The 18,983-nt window shown below is 48.7% G+C and overlaps 1 protein-coding gene across 1 annotated transcript in view; it reads right to left on the bottom strand.

Annotated features, from left to right (window-relative positions):
* The window catches only part of SPOCK1 (SPARC (osteonectin), cwcv and kazal like domains proteoglycan 1), a 266,304-nt gene that overhangs the window by 131,769 nt on the left and 115,552 nt on the right, over positions 1 to 18,983 (bottom strand). The window contains exon 3 of the mRNA XM_040622703.1: positions 17,521 to 17,635. Within this exon, the coding sequence (XP_040478637.1) occupies positions 17,521 to 17,635 (115 nt within the window). The remainder of the gene's footprint in view (positions 1 to 17,520; positions 17,636 to 18,983) is intronic.

Below are 18,983 nucleotides of genomic sequence, written 5' to 3'. Positions count from 1 at the left end.
GGCTCCTCCTATTCCAGAGGTCAGACTGCTTCCCAGGCTGGACAAGGACCTGTGATGTAGTTAGTGGCTCCAAATTCCCCGCAATTTTTAGGACTTAGGAACAAGAAATCAGAATTCTCAGGAATCCTCAGGAATTGCTGAAATACTAAGTTTTTCTACATTCTTCACAATATTTACATATTTTTTAAACAAACAGAAAATGTTAAGTTTAGTATCATTTATAAAGAAATATAGTCTGAAGTGAAAATTCAAACAATGGAAACTATCAGCAAACATTATTGGGTAGTACTCCAATGATGAGACTCCCCTCAATCTTCCAGCAAGGAAACAGCATGGCACAGAATCAAATTTTGATAATCTCAATTTCAAGACTTACTCTGTTTCAAAACGATTCCTTGGAACACCACTCAGAGGATTTCTCTTCAGTACTGTATGTAAATAAATGTATTAGTATTCATATTATTTACAAGAGCAACTCGCACTCTTACGAGGGGGCAGCTGCTACAACCAAGACTGACCAGACTGTGACCACTCTTTCCAACACCTGGAAATGTCAACCTTCAAGTCCACACACCAGAAATGTCTTGCTCTTGCTTCCCCCTGTACCCTGCCACTTCTCACTCGGATGTCCCTACCCTCATCAAGGCAAGTCCCCTCTTCTGCCAATTCCCCACAGTTGACACCAACAAAGTCTTTGACGACATCAGTTGTGGTCCAGCATTTCACTCGGCCATGGCCAGAGGAGGACCATAGCCAAGGCCTAAGGCAAAACGGTGGCAGGACAGACACTTCCAGAATAATTTTTTGGTGATGGATGGGCAGGTATATATTTCCTAACATCGATCCTGCACGATGACATTCAACAATCTATGTCTGAAAAAAATTTAAGGACATACTGGAGGTGCGGGCTGCTAAGAGCCTCTGTAGCGATGTTGACTTTTTTTCATGTGGTTTTTAAGAAAGGCCCTTCATTGTATAACACCCTGGTATTCTACCAGGTGTGCATAACTTTAGATAAAATTGCTTTACTCTGTGTGAACAGCTGGTCAAAGAGTAAAGCAAGTCCAGATAGTAAGTGACAGTAGCTAACAGGCCTTCAGTTTTGTGGGACAACCACCTGCCTGACTCAGGGCCCTGAACACATCTCCCTGACTCCTCCTACACCACGACCCTCTGACAGGAGATACTGTCATTACCCCATTTTACAAAAGGGAGAAACAGGCTTATGGAAGAGCCAGCCACAGTCCCAGGAACTTTTCTTCTGTCCTGTGTCTGTTCTCTCATCAGCCCTCTAAAGCAGACCTGTCATCTCAAAGCCATGGAGGACCCACCCAAGAAGGGCCCCTTTCCAGCAATCCCAGTGTTCGTCTGCTGGCCGCCAGCATCACAAGCATTGTATTCTCTTGTTAATATCAAACTGCCCATTCACAGACAACATGGAATTTGTTTGCAAAATCAGAACTAATTGCTTCTAAAACAAGGATGGAAGATATGCAGAGAGCTAACGTGGTGGCTATTTTGAGCCAGAGACAAAATAATGAATGTTAATTGAAATGAAAAACATGTTAACCACTGAAATAATCTGTCATGTAAAATGATGCTATAATTCCTCCGTTGTTAGGGTTATTCAAGTCATTATACAAAGTCATAAAATTACACAGGAAGAGCATAATGGCCTGTGTCGTTTACAAAAGCTGCTTTGATGACAGAGACGGGCGCTCGTATCAGAAGACACTCTCCATCCGGGTATCTATGGGCTCATGAGTCTCCATCCTCTTCCAAAGGAAGAAGACTACAGATGCAAGATCCTGGCCCAACAGGGTCCAGTTTTCCTAACGAACAGATGTCCATTAGCGAACAGAAGAGCTCTCAGTGTGCATGGAGTCACTAGGGTGTGCCTAGGGATGTCCTAAGTGCAACTGGGCACCCACATGGTACAAAGACAGGCTGTTTACAGATGCTTGAAATTAAAAAGGGCAAATACATAATAATAGCAGCTATGCATTTAGTGAGGACTTACTATTCTTCCGATACTATTATTACTACTACCACCAACAGTAATGAACAAGTTTTCGGCTCTCAAGTTCCAGGCATTGTTTAAGCCCTTTACACAGTGATGTGTCCCATTTACTCCTCCCAACATGCCCACGAGGGAGAAGAGGTATGGTGGAACATGGAAAGCTGCGTTGGGGAGTGAGTCGGGACTTCAGGAGCAGAAGAGACCCGTGGAGCCGGAAGGATCACGCTCCCGTGGTGGGTCCCAGTCATCAGGGTGGAGCACCCACTGATCCCCTGATTCGAGCTGGCTTGTCCACCTCCGGAAAGCCAGCACCTGTGTGTGGCTCCGCCCTATCAGAGTTGACCCAGGTAAGGTCGGTGAAGCTCAGGACATACTCCAAGTCACGGCTCAAACACCTCGGAAGAGACAAACAGGCCCCGGAATAAGGAGAGAGCCATCGGTTCACAGGCGAGCTTCCAAACCATCACCAACAAGGTTTCTAAAGCAGCTTCAAACCCACAGAAAAACTGTGTGTTTTTACAGTTGTAGAGCAGAACCGGGGCCACCAAAATATCATGTGCCTGGTATGTCAGCAATTTCAAAAGCAGGAACATCTTCCCAGGTACAGGTCAAAGCCAAGCCAAGTCTCCATGACCTGCCTGTCACCTGAGCTGGGTCACCGCCGAGGCAGCTGGGGATGCATCCACTCTTCATAGATGAGAAGAGTCAACAGCGAAATTAGAGTTTCCAGAAACACTGTAGGCAGCTGTGTAAATGAAGAAGAAGGCGAGGGAGGCCTGAAGGTATGAGAACGGGAACTTCCGCCTGGTGACTCTACATGGCTACTGCCTGACTCCCTGACAATCATGTGCTGCTGGTCTGATTTGTAGGAAAGGGAAAGGGGGAGGGGGAAGGGAAGGGAAGGAAAAGAGAAGAGAAGAGAAGAGAAGAGAAGAGAAGAGGGGAAGGAAGGAAGGAAGGAAAGAAGGAAGGGCATTTCCAGAATTTGTAAAGAACTGCGGTTGCCAAACCCACACCTGACTGCCAGTCTCACGTGTCTCCAGTCGTGTTTAAAGAAGCTGGGGTGGTTTAGGGATGCCTGGGCGGCTCAGTCAGTTAAGCATCTGCCTTTGGCTCAGGTCATGATCCCCGGGTCCTGGGAATGAGCCCCACATCGGGTTCCCTGCTCAGCAGGGAGTCTGCTTCTCCCTCTGCCTGCGGCTCCCCCTGCTTCCAGTCTGTCTGTCTCTCTCTGCTGGGAAAAAAGGGACTTAGTTTACCTAGATAAAGGTGACCGGGCCTCAGAGGTTTCAGGGCAGACTAAGGGGTCAGATCACTGTATCTGAATTAAATTTCCAAATTATGTGGAACATTTGTTCGAGGAAAGCTATCAGAACTGAAGGTATAAGCATTCTAAACACGACTAGGATTCTAAACACAATCTTTACTTTTTCAATAAACACTCAGTAAATACCTGCTACGTGCCAGAAATTGGGCAAAGAATTCAAAGCCGACACTAGCATTGTGACTGACAGACTTCTCTAACTCACATCACATGTCACCACTATCACTAAAGGGTAATGATCATATTTAATCACTCTGAACACCTGCACTGATGTGAGGGGGGTGTTACCTTAACTCCTTTATTCCTACATCTTTAGATGCTCACAGACGCCTACCTTATCCAAGAACATCTCCACGAGGAAAGCAATGCGCTGTCCATTTCGGACCCCCTCCCCCCCGCCCCAGCCATTCTCCATTTACGAGTGTCAGAGCCATGTGTGTGGCCAAAAGCTCACAAAGGGCAGGAAGAAAAGGAACTTCCCAAATGATACAGATCTCTCGTCTCTCTCACATTTCTAGACATTACCTGAAATCAACATTTCCTTATACTTGAAACCAAGTATCTATGTCCAGGGATCCTCGTCAAACCGACTTTTAGCGGAGACCACGCTCTTGGTGTTTCCTGACCAGATCAGGAAGATTAGCCGGCTGACGTGATTATGTAAATTGCACTAACGGGCTGGAGATTCTGGTCTGCAGTCATTGCCCATTAAGAGGGTGACAGAGCTCGGCCAGGGGCACCAAGGGGCTCCGGGAGGCAGAGATAGTGGGGTTTGAAATCAGAGTTCATCTTGGTGCATGAACGTGGCCATGGGGACCTACAAGCATCGACAGTCCGCATGCGTGGACACACACACACACACACACACACACACACACACACACACACAGGACCCAACTAAGATTGTGCTTTGTGAAGGAAAACGCCAAGCCAGCAGTGTAATGGCAAGCTATTAGGGAAATAAAAGTGAACAGCTGAGCTTTCTTTATTCCCATAGGGCAGTGGATAGTGGAGTACTCAGTTTTAAAAATCTATTTCTTCCTAAAAGGGGGCACCAAAGAAACTGTGACTATTACCCACTGACCTTCGGGATCCCTGTTTGATTTCTTGTTTTCCTGCTCTTCTTTTTGTGCTGGCCCAATAAAGAGAGGTCCCTTTCCAGCCCTGAGATCTTAGTGGAAATCGTTAGCAAATGGACACGCTAATTGGGAAAAATCAAATGATAAGCGAGCCAGCCCAAGGCCGAGAATTTCATTTGGCTTCCCTCCTTGAGCATTTATAATCCTGACTCTTTGCAGGAGGGGCCCGAAGAACGGAGGGTTCTGCAAACACAGCTTCCAGCTAATGGTCTCTAAGCCCAGGTGTGCGGACAAGGTCACCTGCAGGCACATGCCACTCCACCTCGGCTCTGCTCTCCTTAGAAAACACGTGCTGGCATTCCTGGGGGGACAGTTCATGACTACGGGCGTGGGTATGAGAGAATACCCACACTTGTTTTCCAGGCACCAGCAGCAAAGCGCCTGTCCTGGCCGCGTATGATCTACCTTGGGAAGAACAAGCTAGTGAAATGAAGCAGAAGTGGGGAGACAGTACGACATGGGGGACACTGCAGCTTGCAGGACAGGCCTGGAGACAGGAAGCTGACAGGCACACGGCATCCGGGGAGCCGAACATCATCATCCACTCACCGCCAACGGCCGGCCGGCCATGCCCCAAAAGCGCTGTGGGAGGCAGAAAGAGCCCCATCAGCACCGTAACTTTGCCCTGATCTGGAAGCTTTCGTCACAGTGTCACAGGAAAGAAGCCGGAGCCTTGACAAGGCTTTGTGCCCTTCGCTGGTGGGGAATTTTCTGGATACATGGCTGGGAACTAAGGCTAACCACTGGCTTCGGTCTTCTTGAACGCTTATTTTCCACTGCCACGGTCCTCCCACACTTCCCCAAGCACCCACTCACACGCCACCTCCCCCTGAGGCTATCCCAGACACCCCACCCCTTCTTCCGAGCATGTCTGTCCTGTGTTCCAAGTCCCTCAGATGTGCCCTGAGCTAGCCTCAGTCAGGTTCCCAGCCATTCCCACGGGCAGCGGCGACGCTCCAGAATGTGCTGGCACAGGGAATGACAAATCCGCAGGTCCCAGTGCTATGCCACAGCAGAGCCTGGCCCAATGCACAGAAGTTACCAACAGAAAATCCATTCAAGTCACTGTAAGGAAGACACCTCAACAGTGAGTGAGAGCCGTACAGAGACAGAGTGTCTGTCTGAGAAGGCTGGGGAAGGAGGCTCCCAGTGCCACAAGAGTTCAGGCAGAGGTCACCTAGAAGGACGGGGGTTCTCCAGAAGGCACACGATGATTGGCGTAAGCATTCTTCTATGACTGGACAGTGAGGAGGTTGTTTCCATTTCTGTGATATTGTAATTAAGTGCACGAACACTCTTGTATACAAATCTTAATGTGTATCTCTATTTCCCTGAGATAAATTTTCCAAAGTGGAATCATGGGGTCAATGAGGCCAAAATGCCCACCAGAAATGTACCAATTTACATTCCCATCAACAGCATCCTGCTGGGACCATTATCCCATTACCCCATTTCCCCAGCCCTCCACTCTGCCCTGATCTACCAAGTATCAGTCTGATGCTAAGTGTTTGGATATGACACCAAAGGTCCACAAGTAATCAACAGAGTCATTAAGAGCAACAATCCAACTTTGTCCCATAACGCCAGATGAAAAAACAGCACAAGGAGAACTGGTAAAGTCGGAGAGTGGGTAGATTAGCAGGAAATCAAATGTCACCCCATTGTGCTCTGATCGGTTGGCATGGTGCACTGCGGGCTCACACTGGAGGCCCGAGCCCCTCCCAGCGGCAGGGAGCTCATCACTAAGCCCCCTGTGCACCAGGCCTCTCCCCAGCTCAGAGAAGGACCCAAAAGAACATGCCTGCTGCCTCGCTGGGCTTCCTCCTGGCTGAGCGGGCAACACTGGCTGCAAGCAGCCCTTCTTGTTCTGAGGGGCAGGAAGGGCCAGTCGCATGGGTCAAGCGAAGAGGAGTCGGACTTCACAGAGAAGAGATTCTGGTGCCTGCAAGACCCCTGTTTGAAGGAGGAGGATGAACTGAGGCTGTTCTCAGGAGACCTGCGGGGGAGAAGTGCCAACTCACGCAGGCCCTGCTCATGACGGCTCTCAGAATGGGTGCCCGGCACGTGTTCCTTCCTCCCTACAGGCAGATTCAAAGGCCCTTCTGCAGCCCTCTGAAGGACAGACCTCCAGCTCTGTGAGACTCGAGGGGTCAATGAGACGATGACGCCTTATCCCCTCCAAGGCCAAACCTGTGGCCCCAGAGGGCGGCGGACCTTTAGCTGTGCCCAGCCCCTCAGCAGAGAGCAAAGGCAGGCAAACTCTGCCAGTCACCAGGAGCAGCCCACCAGGTGAGGGCGGAGCGCAGAGTCTGGAGGACATCGCCCCTTCTCTACAATAACAGAGCACTTTCACGCCGGACTGACACACTGCCTCCCGCTTCCCTGTGGGGTTTCACAGGCGCCATCTGAGCATTTTCCTGCATGGTCAAGAGCGTGGTAGCTTCTACAGAGGGAAAAGGGATACACCCCGCGCTCTTATGAACAGCCCTGACGTGACCTGGAGCATCGCTTTGTGACTCGCTCGCTGACCTCTCAGAGCTCCTAATGAAAGACACCAGCCTGGCCCTGCGCCTCCAGCTTCTTTCTAGGCTGCAGTGACTCGTTCATCCATTCAATGTCATGAACACGTGTCAAGACCTGAGCTTATGCTCCAGAGGGAGTGTGGGCAGTGCAAGTGAGGGGGACGAGCGTAACGAGGAGCAAGGGCTCGCTCTCCCAGTAGGGAACTTCCTAATCATGACAACTGATACCATCCAGAACGTTAAAAATAGCAGGGCCTTGGCATGTGTGACCTCGCGTAGGCCTGAGTAACTCTGCACTGTCTGCAAGGATTATTCCTCCTCCTAGATGCTCATTGAAGAACCAGAGACTCAGACAGGAGACTAACTTTTCCTGAGCACCTACTATGCGCCAGCACTCTGTCCACTGCTTCCTTATCACAGTGCCGCGGGCTGGTGTGAAAGTCAGCATTTAATAAGGAAATGGAGATTTAGTGTAGGAAAGTGTTTCAAGGGCAGAGTGGCCCTTACAGAGCAGATGGGTTTCGGGGCAGCCTTGCCCTGGCCCCCCCATCTCCGCCGCACACTCAGTAAGAGCACGTGTGCACGGGGTGGCTCACACATGTTGGGACTTGCTCATTTTTTTAGTTTTCTGGCTTTGATTACACACGATCTTTATCTCTGACCTCCTCTCCGAGGCCACAAGCTTCAATGAGATCTTCAGGATCTTCAGGCGAACGCACACAGACACACGGGCCTCTGGCTTCTTTCACAAAGCACACAGTGTGGCTTAAAAAAACAGAAACACAAGACAACTCAGGCCATCCTAAGGCACACAATTCTGCCACTCTCCCATTTAAAGCTACACGAGATGTCCCTTCTCAAGTGGCCTGAGAGCCAAACCTGTCCCATGGCCTTCAAGGGTCTGCAGGCTCTGGCCCGGCCACCTCTTCTAATCTCAGGCAGCCACGCACCCATCCGTCATTGCCTTCCTGCGGCACAAGCCTCTCTCCTCCTCTTTCCTTTACACACCAAGTCCCGTCCCCTTCCCTGAATCAGGACCTCTGCAAAGGCTGTTCCATCCTCTGTTCTCAGAGGTACCTCCCCAACACGCCCCCCCCTCTAGCCCCTGTTCAACCAACTAAAGGGATTCTGTTAGGATACCCTGCTTTTATCCTATCTAGTGCTTATGACACCTTATTAGATATTTAATTTCTTTTTTATCTCTTTTTTCCTGCAGACTTTCCTCCCCGTAAGGCTAGATCATTCTCCTTCATCACAGAATTCCGAACATGCAGCCGGGTCTGGCAAATGGAAGGCACCATAAATATTTGTTAAATCAAGAAATCATCACAGACTCCAACTTAATGGATTCTGAATTAATGACCTTTAACCCACCATTACCGGTCTACACGAGCTGTTTTCTGAGGGCTAGTCCTGCCAAAATTATGACAGTAGAGACTCAAGTCCTAAAGCCCTTTATCGGCAACGCTGTATTCACGGATGGCCTCCCCTGGCATGTGCCAAGAGGAAGACGCTAATTCCAGGCTGAACCAGAACCCTGCCATCTTGCCCTCCACTTGGGAATTACTCATAGCCAGGGGATGTTGGAGCTGGGGCTTCGTCTTTCCCACCAGGTAATGAAAAGCGCCGCTCCCAGTTTGGTGGAAAACAGGACACACCAGCACGTCGAGCTGTGGCAAGATCACAGACAGACAGGAAGGCTGGAAGGAGGGTCTTTCCCAACTCAGTAATACAGCCACATCCATTTCAGTGTGTGCCCATTAAAAACATCATTTAAGGGAGTGCCTTGGAAAGGTACCAAAGTCCCCAAACTAATTAACTTTCATCTCTCCTGTCCCTCTGTGCATGGACGGCCTCGCCCTCTGCCCATCCTCTCCATGAAGAACATTAAAGACAGGACATTAGCCTGAGAACATTCTATTTAAAACAAAAGTACTTCTAAAGATAGCCTCAGATGCCCATCTAAATCATCCTGAGTCCATTTTCTGGCCCCAGGACCTGCATGGTCAGTGCCCCCAGATGGGCCCTACTGTGGTGCCTGATACCCATAAACAGTGTCTTTCATGGTTCATTGGTTGAATTAATCTGATATAAAATGTCTAAACTGAAAACCTACGAGTTGGGATCTTGATGAGTTTCGGCAGAAAAGCAAGCAGGCCACAGCAGATTTATTAGTAACAAAGGCAAATGAAAGAGATTTCAGAAAATTAAAGAAGTTAGTCTAAGTGGGAAAATGCAATCTGACCCCTTTTGTAAAAGATGATGATGTGTTTTGTGAGAGGCCACATGGATACTCCCCTCTCTGGATACTATAAAGGGCCCCCAGAACGCGTGGGCAAAGGAACATCTTCAGTGAGTCGCAGGGGGGCTGGAGCTCGTCTGTTTCCTAGTGTTTAGGGGTGAACGTTCTAATGTAATGCTTCACACCTGTGTGCTTCCCAGCATGCCCTGAGCCCGGGTGGAAATCACACCTCTTCAAAACCCGCACGCCCACCTCAACCCCCTCTTTCTAATCCACTTAAAACTGATGCATGAAGTATGCCTCTCTGTCCATTTCTTAATAGGCAAGGACAGCGATGAAGAGAGCAACGGCAGCCCGTCATCCCGGGGAGAACCACACAGCAGCATAGTGCATGAAGGCTCTTAACAGACACAGATCGAGGAGTCCAGAGGGCGGTGTGAACGTCCATGTCTGGCCCAGCTCCACACACTCGTGGCTTCCTAGCTTTCCAGCAACTTTGTATCTGAGCATAAGCACATTCTGGGAATTCAGTGATAAAACCTTTCCAATCTCCTACAGAGAGAACGTGGCTCAAAAAAAGGAAAAAAAAAAAAAAAAGACAAGGATCCAATACATTGGGGTCAACTGGAAATCCAAACTACCCTTTCTGGAAAGCACTTCTCGAGCAGCGCAACTTGGGAGGGAGAGAGGAGCACATGGTTGTGGGTGGCGGGGGCCGGAGAGGACTCTGGCAGAGCGGAGGCTCTGGTCCTTAAGAGCCACACTCAGAAACAACTGTCCAGCCAGGCAAAATGCCATCAGACTCACTGGGAGAGCTCATTTGGGAACTGCCCTCATCTGCCCCCCATCTTTGGGTATAACCTGTGGGGTGCTGACAGTGAAGTTTAAAAAAGGAAAAAAAAAAAAAAGGGAGAAGAAGGCAGGGCCAATGTGGGTCTGGCAAATTTTACTGACAGTCATGATTTTAATGTGTTTATAAAACTCACCCCAATTAGTCTGCCTTACAAAGTAAGATCTGCCTCTCACTCTGTCTCCTTTGTTCCAAGGGACTAAAAATTCTACACAATGACTCACATCTCCATTATGAATTGCTTTTTACTCTCTGCTGATCTGGTCGTCAAGCTTGTGTAATCAATACTCTCAATTTCAGAGAGGAAAACAAAGGAACAGAGAAGGTAACTGGCTTGCTTGAGTTACGAAATCTCTCACTGAAGTCCCCAGGAGCGGCTAGGTCCTTCTAGGCAGAGGCATACAATACTTCCATCCGGGGGAAAAAAAGGTTGTGGTTTAAAGTAAAATAAATATCTCTTACATTTAAGTGACGTGTGGTTTCAATACTGACTTTCAGAAAAACCACCAACGGGAAAAATGAACTACCGCCTTTGGGCACAGGAAAGGAGGAAAGGGGTGTTGGCCATGTCCCCACCGATGGCTCTGTTAGTGGCAGGAGTTAGGACAGAGGGGCACAAGCCCGTGCGTAGCACCTCTAGGGCCTGGAGCAGGTCAGCAGGTTGGCTGGGTGACTGGTGGGCTTCAGCTCTATGGAAAAAGCAAACTAGCAAGTGAGAGCTCACACCCATGACCCTCACAGCAGAGGCGGCCGTGTGGTATTCCTCCATTCTGGTTCAAATCTGCCCCTAATGGGCCTTTTACCAGGAAAGGAGTTACTGACCGGACCTCGATAATCCCATCTGCAAAATGGGGATCATAACGCAGACCTATCCGACTACAGTGAGAAGTCAGCAAGGTCCGTTCTGCCAAGTGTGTCTAACATGGTAGGTGGTCAAGAAGCGGCATCTTGAACCAACCACTCACCCTTTGTTTGCCTCAGGAACCATGAGTAAAGAGATCACAGTGACGGTTTTCCTGTTTAATAAGGAGGCTGATTTAGAAGTGGGCTCATGGGGCACCTGGGTGGCTCAGTCGTTAAGTGTCTGACTCCGGCTCAGGGTGTGATCCCAGAGTCCCGGGATCGAGCCCCACATCAGGCTCCTCCGCTATGAGCCTGCTTCTTCCTCTCCCACTCCCCCTGCTTGTGTTCCCTCTCTTGCTGGCTGTCTCTCTCTCTGTCAAATAAATAAATAAAATCTTTAAAAAAAAAAAAAGAAGAAGAAGAAGAAGTGGGCTCAAACCCAAAACTCAGCTCCATAACTTCCACCAACAGCCTAGAAACAGTATGAAGCCCTCATCAGCACTCTACCCGGGCCCAGAAAAGGGAAAAGGAAGATCCCTTGAGGTTAAAACAAAACACAAGGAAATGCATGGGCCCCTTGGAGAAGAAGTGTGAGCTCTATAAAGAAAAGATGAAAACGTAATAAGGAATGCAAGCGCGATCACACTTTGGTAACTGGCGAGGCCTTGAGCTGTGAAGTACCAGATCGCCACGCAAACACCTCGGAATCCCCCGCTTTCCACGCGGCCGTGTGTCTTCCAAAGCGAGACAGATATGTGTATGTATAATCAACCCGTCCAAAGCCCCTGTAGCAGGAGACAGTGCTTTGTTGTAAAACAAAACTGAGATGAAATAACCATCATCCTTTCAAATATCCTCTGAGAGTTTGGTATTTGAGGCACATTCTGTCATGTACTTCTCTCTGACCTCAAACACTTTGATTCTTTTTTTCCAAGTTCACATAAAAGACAGAAAGCTCTCACATTGGTCTACAGCACCACGAGCCTGGACTCAATCTGAATTCTTCGCCGGTGCAGAGAATTCGTTGTTATTCCAGATAATTAGGAAGTGGAGATAAAGGGCCATTACGTTAGAGAGGCCTAGCCCACTGGGAAGACTGGCCGTCGGCTCCTTATTTAAAAACAGATTAGTTCCCACTGCTCCCAGAAGGCTTCCAAGGATACGCTCAGCTATTCTCAGTCCCATCCTGACACCCTTTCCTCCCGTCCACAATACACTTGCAGAATTCGAGAATGCAGCTTGTCTGCAAGGCTGAAAACAAATGCTTCAATTTTCCATTCTCCAAATGAAAATCAATGGCAACAGAGAGGTAAAATCAATGTTCATCGCTCTGTAGGGAGAATCCCACCCCCAGCTCCCGCCCACCCAGAGCAATAAATCAGAAGCAGCCATCTTGACTGGCACAGTATGCCTACAAGCAGAGCCCTCTGTGGGTTGTACGACTTCCTGTCCATCGCTGTTTCCTGAGAGGGCATATTTCTTTATTAAAGTCTAAAAAAACATTTCTAAAACCTAAGTCAGGAAAAAAAACACATTGTTGCATTAGAAACTCTTCTTCCCCCAGTGAGTTCTTTTGCCGGTGGGATTTTTGGCATCTAAGGCCAGACTGTGACTGTTTCCCTAAAGATCCACTCTGCATTATGCAGCTTTAAAGAATGCTCAGACACCCCACTGACCTGTTCTCCCAGACGACCAATGATCTGCATTCTGTTACCACAGATTAGCTTGCATCCTCCAGGATTTCAGGTCAATAGAAATCATAGAGTATAGACTCTTTTCTGGACTATGTCCTTTCACTCAGCATAGTTATTATGAAATTTATCTATGCTATTGCATGCAGCAATAGCCTATCTCTTTTTATTGCTGAGTAGTAATCCATTATATGGATGTACCACAATTTGTTTACCCATTCACCTGTTGACGGAGCTTGAGGTTGCTTCTAGCTGTTGGCTATTACAAGTAAAGCTGCTGCGGCTATTCATGAGTGAGTCTCTGTAGGGACATATGATTTCACTGTATAATCCAGATACAAACCTTTTGTCAGACCTGTGTTTTGTAAATATTTTCTCTTAGTATGGCTTACCCTTTTATTACTATGTCTTCTGAAGATCAAGTTTTTAATTTTGATGAAATGCAATATGTTTTTTTATCATTATTATTTCTTGCTTTTATAGTTTATGCTTTTTTTGTGCCCTGTTTAAGAAATCTCCGTCAAACCCAAGGTTACTACTCCTGTTTTCTTTCAGAAGTTTTATATTCTTAACTCGTATTTGGGTCTATGATGCATTTCAAGTTAATCTTCTGTATACTATGTCATAACAGTCGATAAAATTTGTATCTACAAAGAGTTGTAGTATCCTGAAAATACTCATTTATAAAAATTAACTGAAGAGAGCCCAACACAAATCTTTATATATGGGATAGGCATCACTTGATCAAATTTTAACGAAAACAAACCAACGGATAAAACCCATGACTAGAAAGAAGAATAGAAGGAGATACGCTAGAATGTTTAATTACTGTTTTTAGCTTATGCAACCATTGCCTATTTCCTGTTTCTTTTTACCTTTCTGTATTTTTCATGTTTGCTGTAAAAAGCATTAAAGATTGTTATACCAAAAATCAATTAAGATATTTTTAAAAAGTCATCTCAGAGAAGGCTTTCCGGCTCAGGGCAGCCTTCACAGGGCTCTTCAGTGCGTAAATGGCCCCTTTGGAGAACCTAAAAGGTGAACACATTACCAAGAATTCACCCACTCCCGAGCCCGCTCAGTGTGGCTTGACTGCAGGAAGAGATGAAACAAAGAATCTCCAAGGAGAATTCTCCAAAGAGAATGTGAGATTAGCTGAGGCCTCTAGGTGAAACCAAATGCAAACCCAAATCCGAATACCACCCTAATAAAGGCGGATTCCAGCTGAGGGAGGCCGGTTGCCCCACTGGGCTCCCCACCCAAGTGCTGGCCCGTCCACCCAGACACTCCGTGCTCACAGACGTGAATGTCAAACAGCTTCTCCACTCACTTCATCTCCACGGGCAAGGAAAGCTAATGAAATTCTCTTGCTGATGTGCTCACTGTCCTCTGTCTCAATCCACTTGACAAGACAGCCTAAGTCTGTAGTTGCGTCGTGAGCCCACGGTGGGCCCAGCTGCCTCTCCATGTGTGTGCACTGCCGACAATACAGCAGGAGGGATTTGCCTCTTGAGCTGCCGCAGAGGCCAGATTGGTTGAGGGGACTGTCTACAGATGTTTCACGGAGAGAAAGATTACTTCCCTGATCGATGAATAAACAGAGTTGTCAACACCGTCTCCTTGGTCAGAGGGGACCCCTGAAGTCTAATGTGGCAGGACAGATGTTTCATCTGGGAAGGTATCCAAGACCCTAAGAAGAGGTGTGTGCTCGGCTGATATGGCAGGGGCCGAGTGATTCAGCCGCCGAGAGGGCACTGGGGGGGGGGGGCTCCAGCTGTAGCAAACACCACTGCAGAGCCACCCTGGCTCAGACCACCTCCCAAATCCTGCTCAGGGAGTGGGCATGCTGTCTCAATCACAGCCTCCTCTTTGGGCTGTTTTTCCAATGAACAAAAGGTCCCTATCATGAGAAATGCAGTCGTCTTCTTAGTCCTTACCTGCCGTGAATCACAAAGAGGGCAGCAGAAATGACACTGTCATCCTCACGCTGAACCTCACAGCTTCCTCCAGAAGGAAGGCAAAGCGGGCAGAGTCACACTGGGAAGGAGGCAGGGCACCTGGAGGGGCTACCTTCTTCTCAGGAGCATGCTACTGTGGGGTTTCCTGGCTGACCTTCCAGAATGAATGAGACAGTAACAGTAACTACGATCATAATTGTTTTAGCAACTGGAAGACGAGCCATCTCCACGTGATGCTACACTGTATCCCTGACACAGCTGCGTCTTGCTGAACTCTCACACAAGGACGTGCGTGCACGAAATACCCCGTGCAAGGACTATTAACACTTACGACCTGGAAACTCTCTGAGAGTCACTAGAGGATGTATCCCAACGAAGAGGAACGAGGGATGGGTAAGTGTTTTCATTAAATCCATTTTGCAGATGAAAAAGCACAAATTCAGAAAGGTGAAGTAAGGCGCCAAGGTCACAGAGCTAGGAAGCAGCCAGCCTGGGAACAGAGCCCACATTGGGCTCATTCCCAAATCCCTGCTCTGAGTCACTGTCATTCTGTGGCCACCAGGAGAGGTGGGAGATGAGGATTACACTTTGAACACAAGCAAACAAGTGATGGTACTTCCCACACGGAAACACGGCGTGCCACACACACTGCTTACCCCTGGACATGCCCAGTTCCTGCCTCCCCCTTGCGCAGACTGGCATGCAACGCTGACAATCTCTTGTGTGGCACTTACAGAGGGGCTATCTTCTAGGAGGAAACAGGCAACAGACTATCCACGTTGCACACCCATACACACACATACACAACCGGACGGCTGAAACCTAGAGCACTATCCCAAAAAGGGTATTTGGGTATTCGTGGCAAAAGAGGCCCATCTTACCACCTGCAGAGAAGGAAGAAATCACGTGCAGCAGGAAAATCTAGGCTATTTTTCTCAGAGTTTGTATGCCTTAAGAACATTTTCTAGTAATAGCAACAACCAACTTTTTTTTATATCCCGCTCCGCAGCAAACTTGATTTTCCTCGAGGGTAGCGAAGTGTGTAACACAAGCCTGGCACATGGTAGGTACTCGATACCCTTTTGTTAAATGACAGTGAACGAATGGATAGACAAGGACAGGACGAAGGGAGAGGCCAACATACGGTAGTAATGGGAAACATAAGCTTTGGGGCCAGAGAGTCCTGGGTTTGAATCGTGGCTGCCACTTCCTGGGTATCTAAGCCAATCGCTACTGCCTCTCTGTGTCTCACTTCTCTCATGTTCAGAGTGGAGACAAAATAAATACCAACTTGACGAAATGGCTGGAAGAACTCAAGGATGTGGTGCTGAGCACCAGGCCCAGAACACACGAGGGTTCAGGGATGAGATCTACCTTTACTTCCAGGGAGAACACTCCAGTCTGCGGGAAAGAGCAAAACACATTGTACCTTGCACATCAGTCTTACCAAGGATCACTGTTTTTAGGTGACCACGGAGGCTGGGTCAGGAGCTGCAGTGACTAGCTCTGCAGAGGCAGAGCGGTGAGGGCTCTGCCCCAGGCAGTCTCTTTACAGGACCATGATGGAGCTTCCCGGGCGGATTCAGAGAAAACCACTGAGGGGACTGAAGTAAATCAGAACACATCCCAAGAGGAGCAGCCAAAGGGACCGGCACTGCTTAGACTTCATGAAGTGCAGGAAGGGACAGGACATCCCACATGGTCCCAGGGTCAGAAAAGAGCTAATGAGCAAAAGTCATAGGAGCTGCATTTCAGTGGGACTCAAGTCCCAGAAAGGCAGTTCTTTGCCTGAGGTCATGGCATGGTGCAGGTGCACGACAGGGCACACGGTCAGATCCAAAACTGGTGGCATGATTCCAATGCCCACGGCTACCCTTCTCCACTGTACAGGAAGAAAGGAGAATAGGCACTGAAATCACCTTCTCCCACCGCCACCAACCCAACTGCACTGGTAAAGAAAGCCGTGCGTGTGTGCGTGTGCACGGACACACACACACACGTGCTGGTTCTTGCTTCGAATATTTCTGTAGGACTGAAAGCACAAGTAGCCCAAACTCACAGGTTCTTTCTGTCATCTACAAAAGCCTAAGCCCACTGGATGGACAAAGCTGGGAGAGGGTAAGAGGCAAAGGCTTTCAGGATCCTAAAGGAGAGTGGAGAGCCCTACTTTCCCCTGGGCTGGGGAAGAAGGGAGTTCAGTGCTGCAGCCTGAGAAAATAGTAAGGCATGTTCTCGGGAGGAGTGGTGGTGTGGTGGTCCTGGGGAGGAAAGACTCCAAACCAGGGCACCCAGCCTGACAAAGATGCCCCACAGCCTATATGGGCATAAGAGCAGACAGCCCACAGAACTCAAGGAACCTCAAAGGCTTATCACGGTGAGCAGGTCAGTGGCAACCAGGAGACTAAAGGCCCCAACACTGTTTCCTTGGCCATAAGCTTCCTGGATCTCTGCAGTCACTCTGGAAGGAGGAATGGCCCCCACAATGACCAAGAAGGGATCTTCTGTTCATCTGCTCAGATGTGGGCTCAGAGACATATAAAGTCGATTTAAAGCAAATACAGATATTGAAATTCTTCAGAAATCTGTGCTTGAGAATTGAGATTCATACCCAGCAGGACTACAGGCACCGAACACCATATAAAAGGGCGACAGAGGGGCGCCTGGGTGGCTAAGCTGGATAAGCGTCTGCCGTCAACTCAGGTCATGATCCCAGGGTCCGGGTATCAAGCCCCACTTTGGGCTCCCTGCTCAGCAGTGAGTCTGCTTCTCCCTCTGCCCCCAACTCGTGCTCTCTCTCTCTCTCTCAAATAAATAAAATCTCTTAAAAAAATGGTAACAGAAGCACCTGCTCTCCTCCCCCTGCCCGCTGTCCCCGAGTCAGAGACTGGGTACCCCCAGATCCGTCAGCTGGAGAGTGCCTCCCGGCCTTACCTGGGCAGCAGGTGTTTGCGGCTGACACACAGGGCGGTCTGGTAGTCCTGGGTCACACATACTTTGTGAGGGCTGCATTTCACCTTCAGGCAGGGGTCTTTGGATGGGTCCAGGGCTGAGACAAAAAGAACGAGAAGAGGGGGGTTAGGACCTCCAGGGAAATTTAATTTCTCTTCCTACTCAAATAAACAAGTGGGGCATAAACAGACCATGTGTTTGCACTCCGTGCTGTTTTCTTAGGCTGATGGGGATTGGAATGAATCCCCAAACCAGGGGGAATTCTGTGTCTGTGCACACATTCTTCTTCGACATCAGGATAGTGATTCCTTTGTGTTTTGGGGAGTTTCAGCATCTCCAACTCGGGCAGGAATTACTTTAAAAATCCTTTAAAATCTTACATGCTCCAAGGACCAAGAGCTACTTTTCCCTTTTTGGTTATTTGTCTGCAATTGCTTTTTATGACTGCATCCATGCCTACCTTTACTTATTTCCTACAACGTAAAAAAAGTCCTTGAGGACAGAGATTTTTGGCTCTGGTTCAATCAACATGGACTGTGTGCATCAATGAGCTTATTTTAAATTTTGTGAAGAACTTGAGGACTCGCAGGACCGTTCTGTGCCCCACAAAGTTCTGATCTAATAAGGAGGGGGACAAGCTGACACATAAATATTTATTGTGCGAGGTGGGAGGAGATAAGGGCCCCGACGGGCATATGAAATGATAACAGAGCTCAAGAGAAAAAGAGAGATCAATTTCTGGGGCACGGATTAATGAAGTATTAATACGTGAACTGGATCTTGAAGGAGGGGCAGAGTGTGGGGGCAATCGAGGCACGATGACCAGGGCACGCCAGTGCAGGGAGGCACGTCTGGGCCACCGCAAGACACTCCACCCGATGAGTCAGTGTGGGAAGGATGGGGGGCAGGGAGGCGATGTCGATTCAACCCAGGCAGTGGAGAAAGGGTCTCCTGCCACAGCAGTTCGTCAACCGCAATGTCTCCCAGAATGGGCTGAGCAGCAGGCCCTGGGCCCATCAGAGCTACACAAGCTCGGAAACACACACGCTCCTCAGCTGCTCGTAGCAGAGAAGAGGCCGCAGGGAATTCTCCACAAAACAAAAGCAATTGTGCCATCTCCCAGCTCCAGGCCCAAAGCCTATTTCGGCAGTAAATCTTTCATAACTTCTCTCCACGGCCACAGGAGGTGACGTTTCCCCATGTCCTCCCCACACAGATATCTGGTTACACAAATTGGCACCCCGAGCAGGGACAGCAAACCTGCCGTGAGAAATGCCATCGTCCCTGTCACGTCTGGGTCCCTTGGCGACCACGATACCCCCGTGCTTAGAGAAGTCCTGATTCCTCTCAGCTCACGCAGGCCCAAAGTCTCAAGACCACCTTCGTCAGATGGCTGCGGGCACTATCTCAGGGGATCGGAACACGCAGCAGCCGGAGGCATTTGT

Source organism: Ursus maritimus, unplaced genomic scaffold (genome assembly GCF_017311325.1).
Source record: "Ursus maritimus isolate PB19 unplaced genomic scaffold, ASM1731132v1 scaffold_5, whole genome shotgun sequence".
Lineage (NCBI taxonomy): Eukaryota > Metazoa > Chordata > Mammalia > Carnivora > Ursidae > Ursus > Ursus maritimus.
This window is presented reverse-complemented; position numbering and strand designations above follow the sequence as displayed.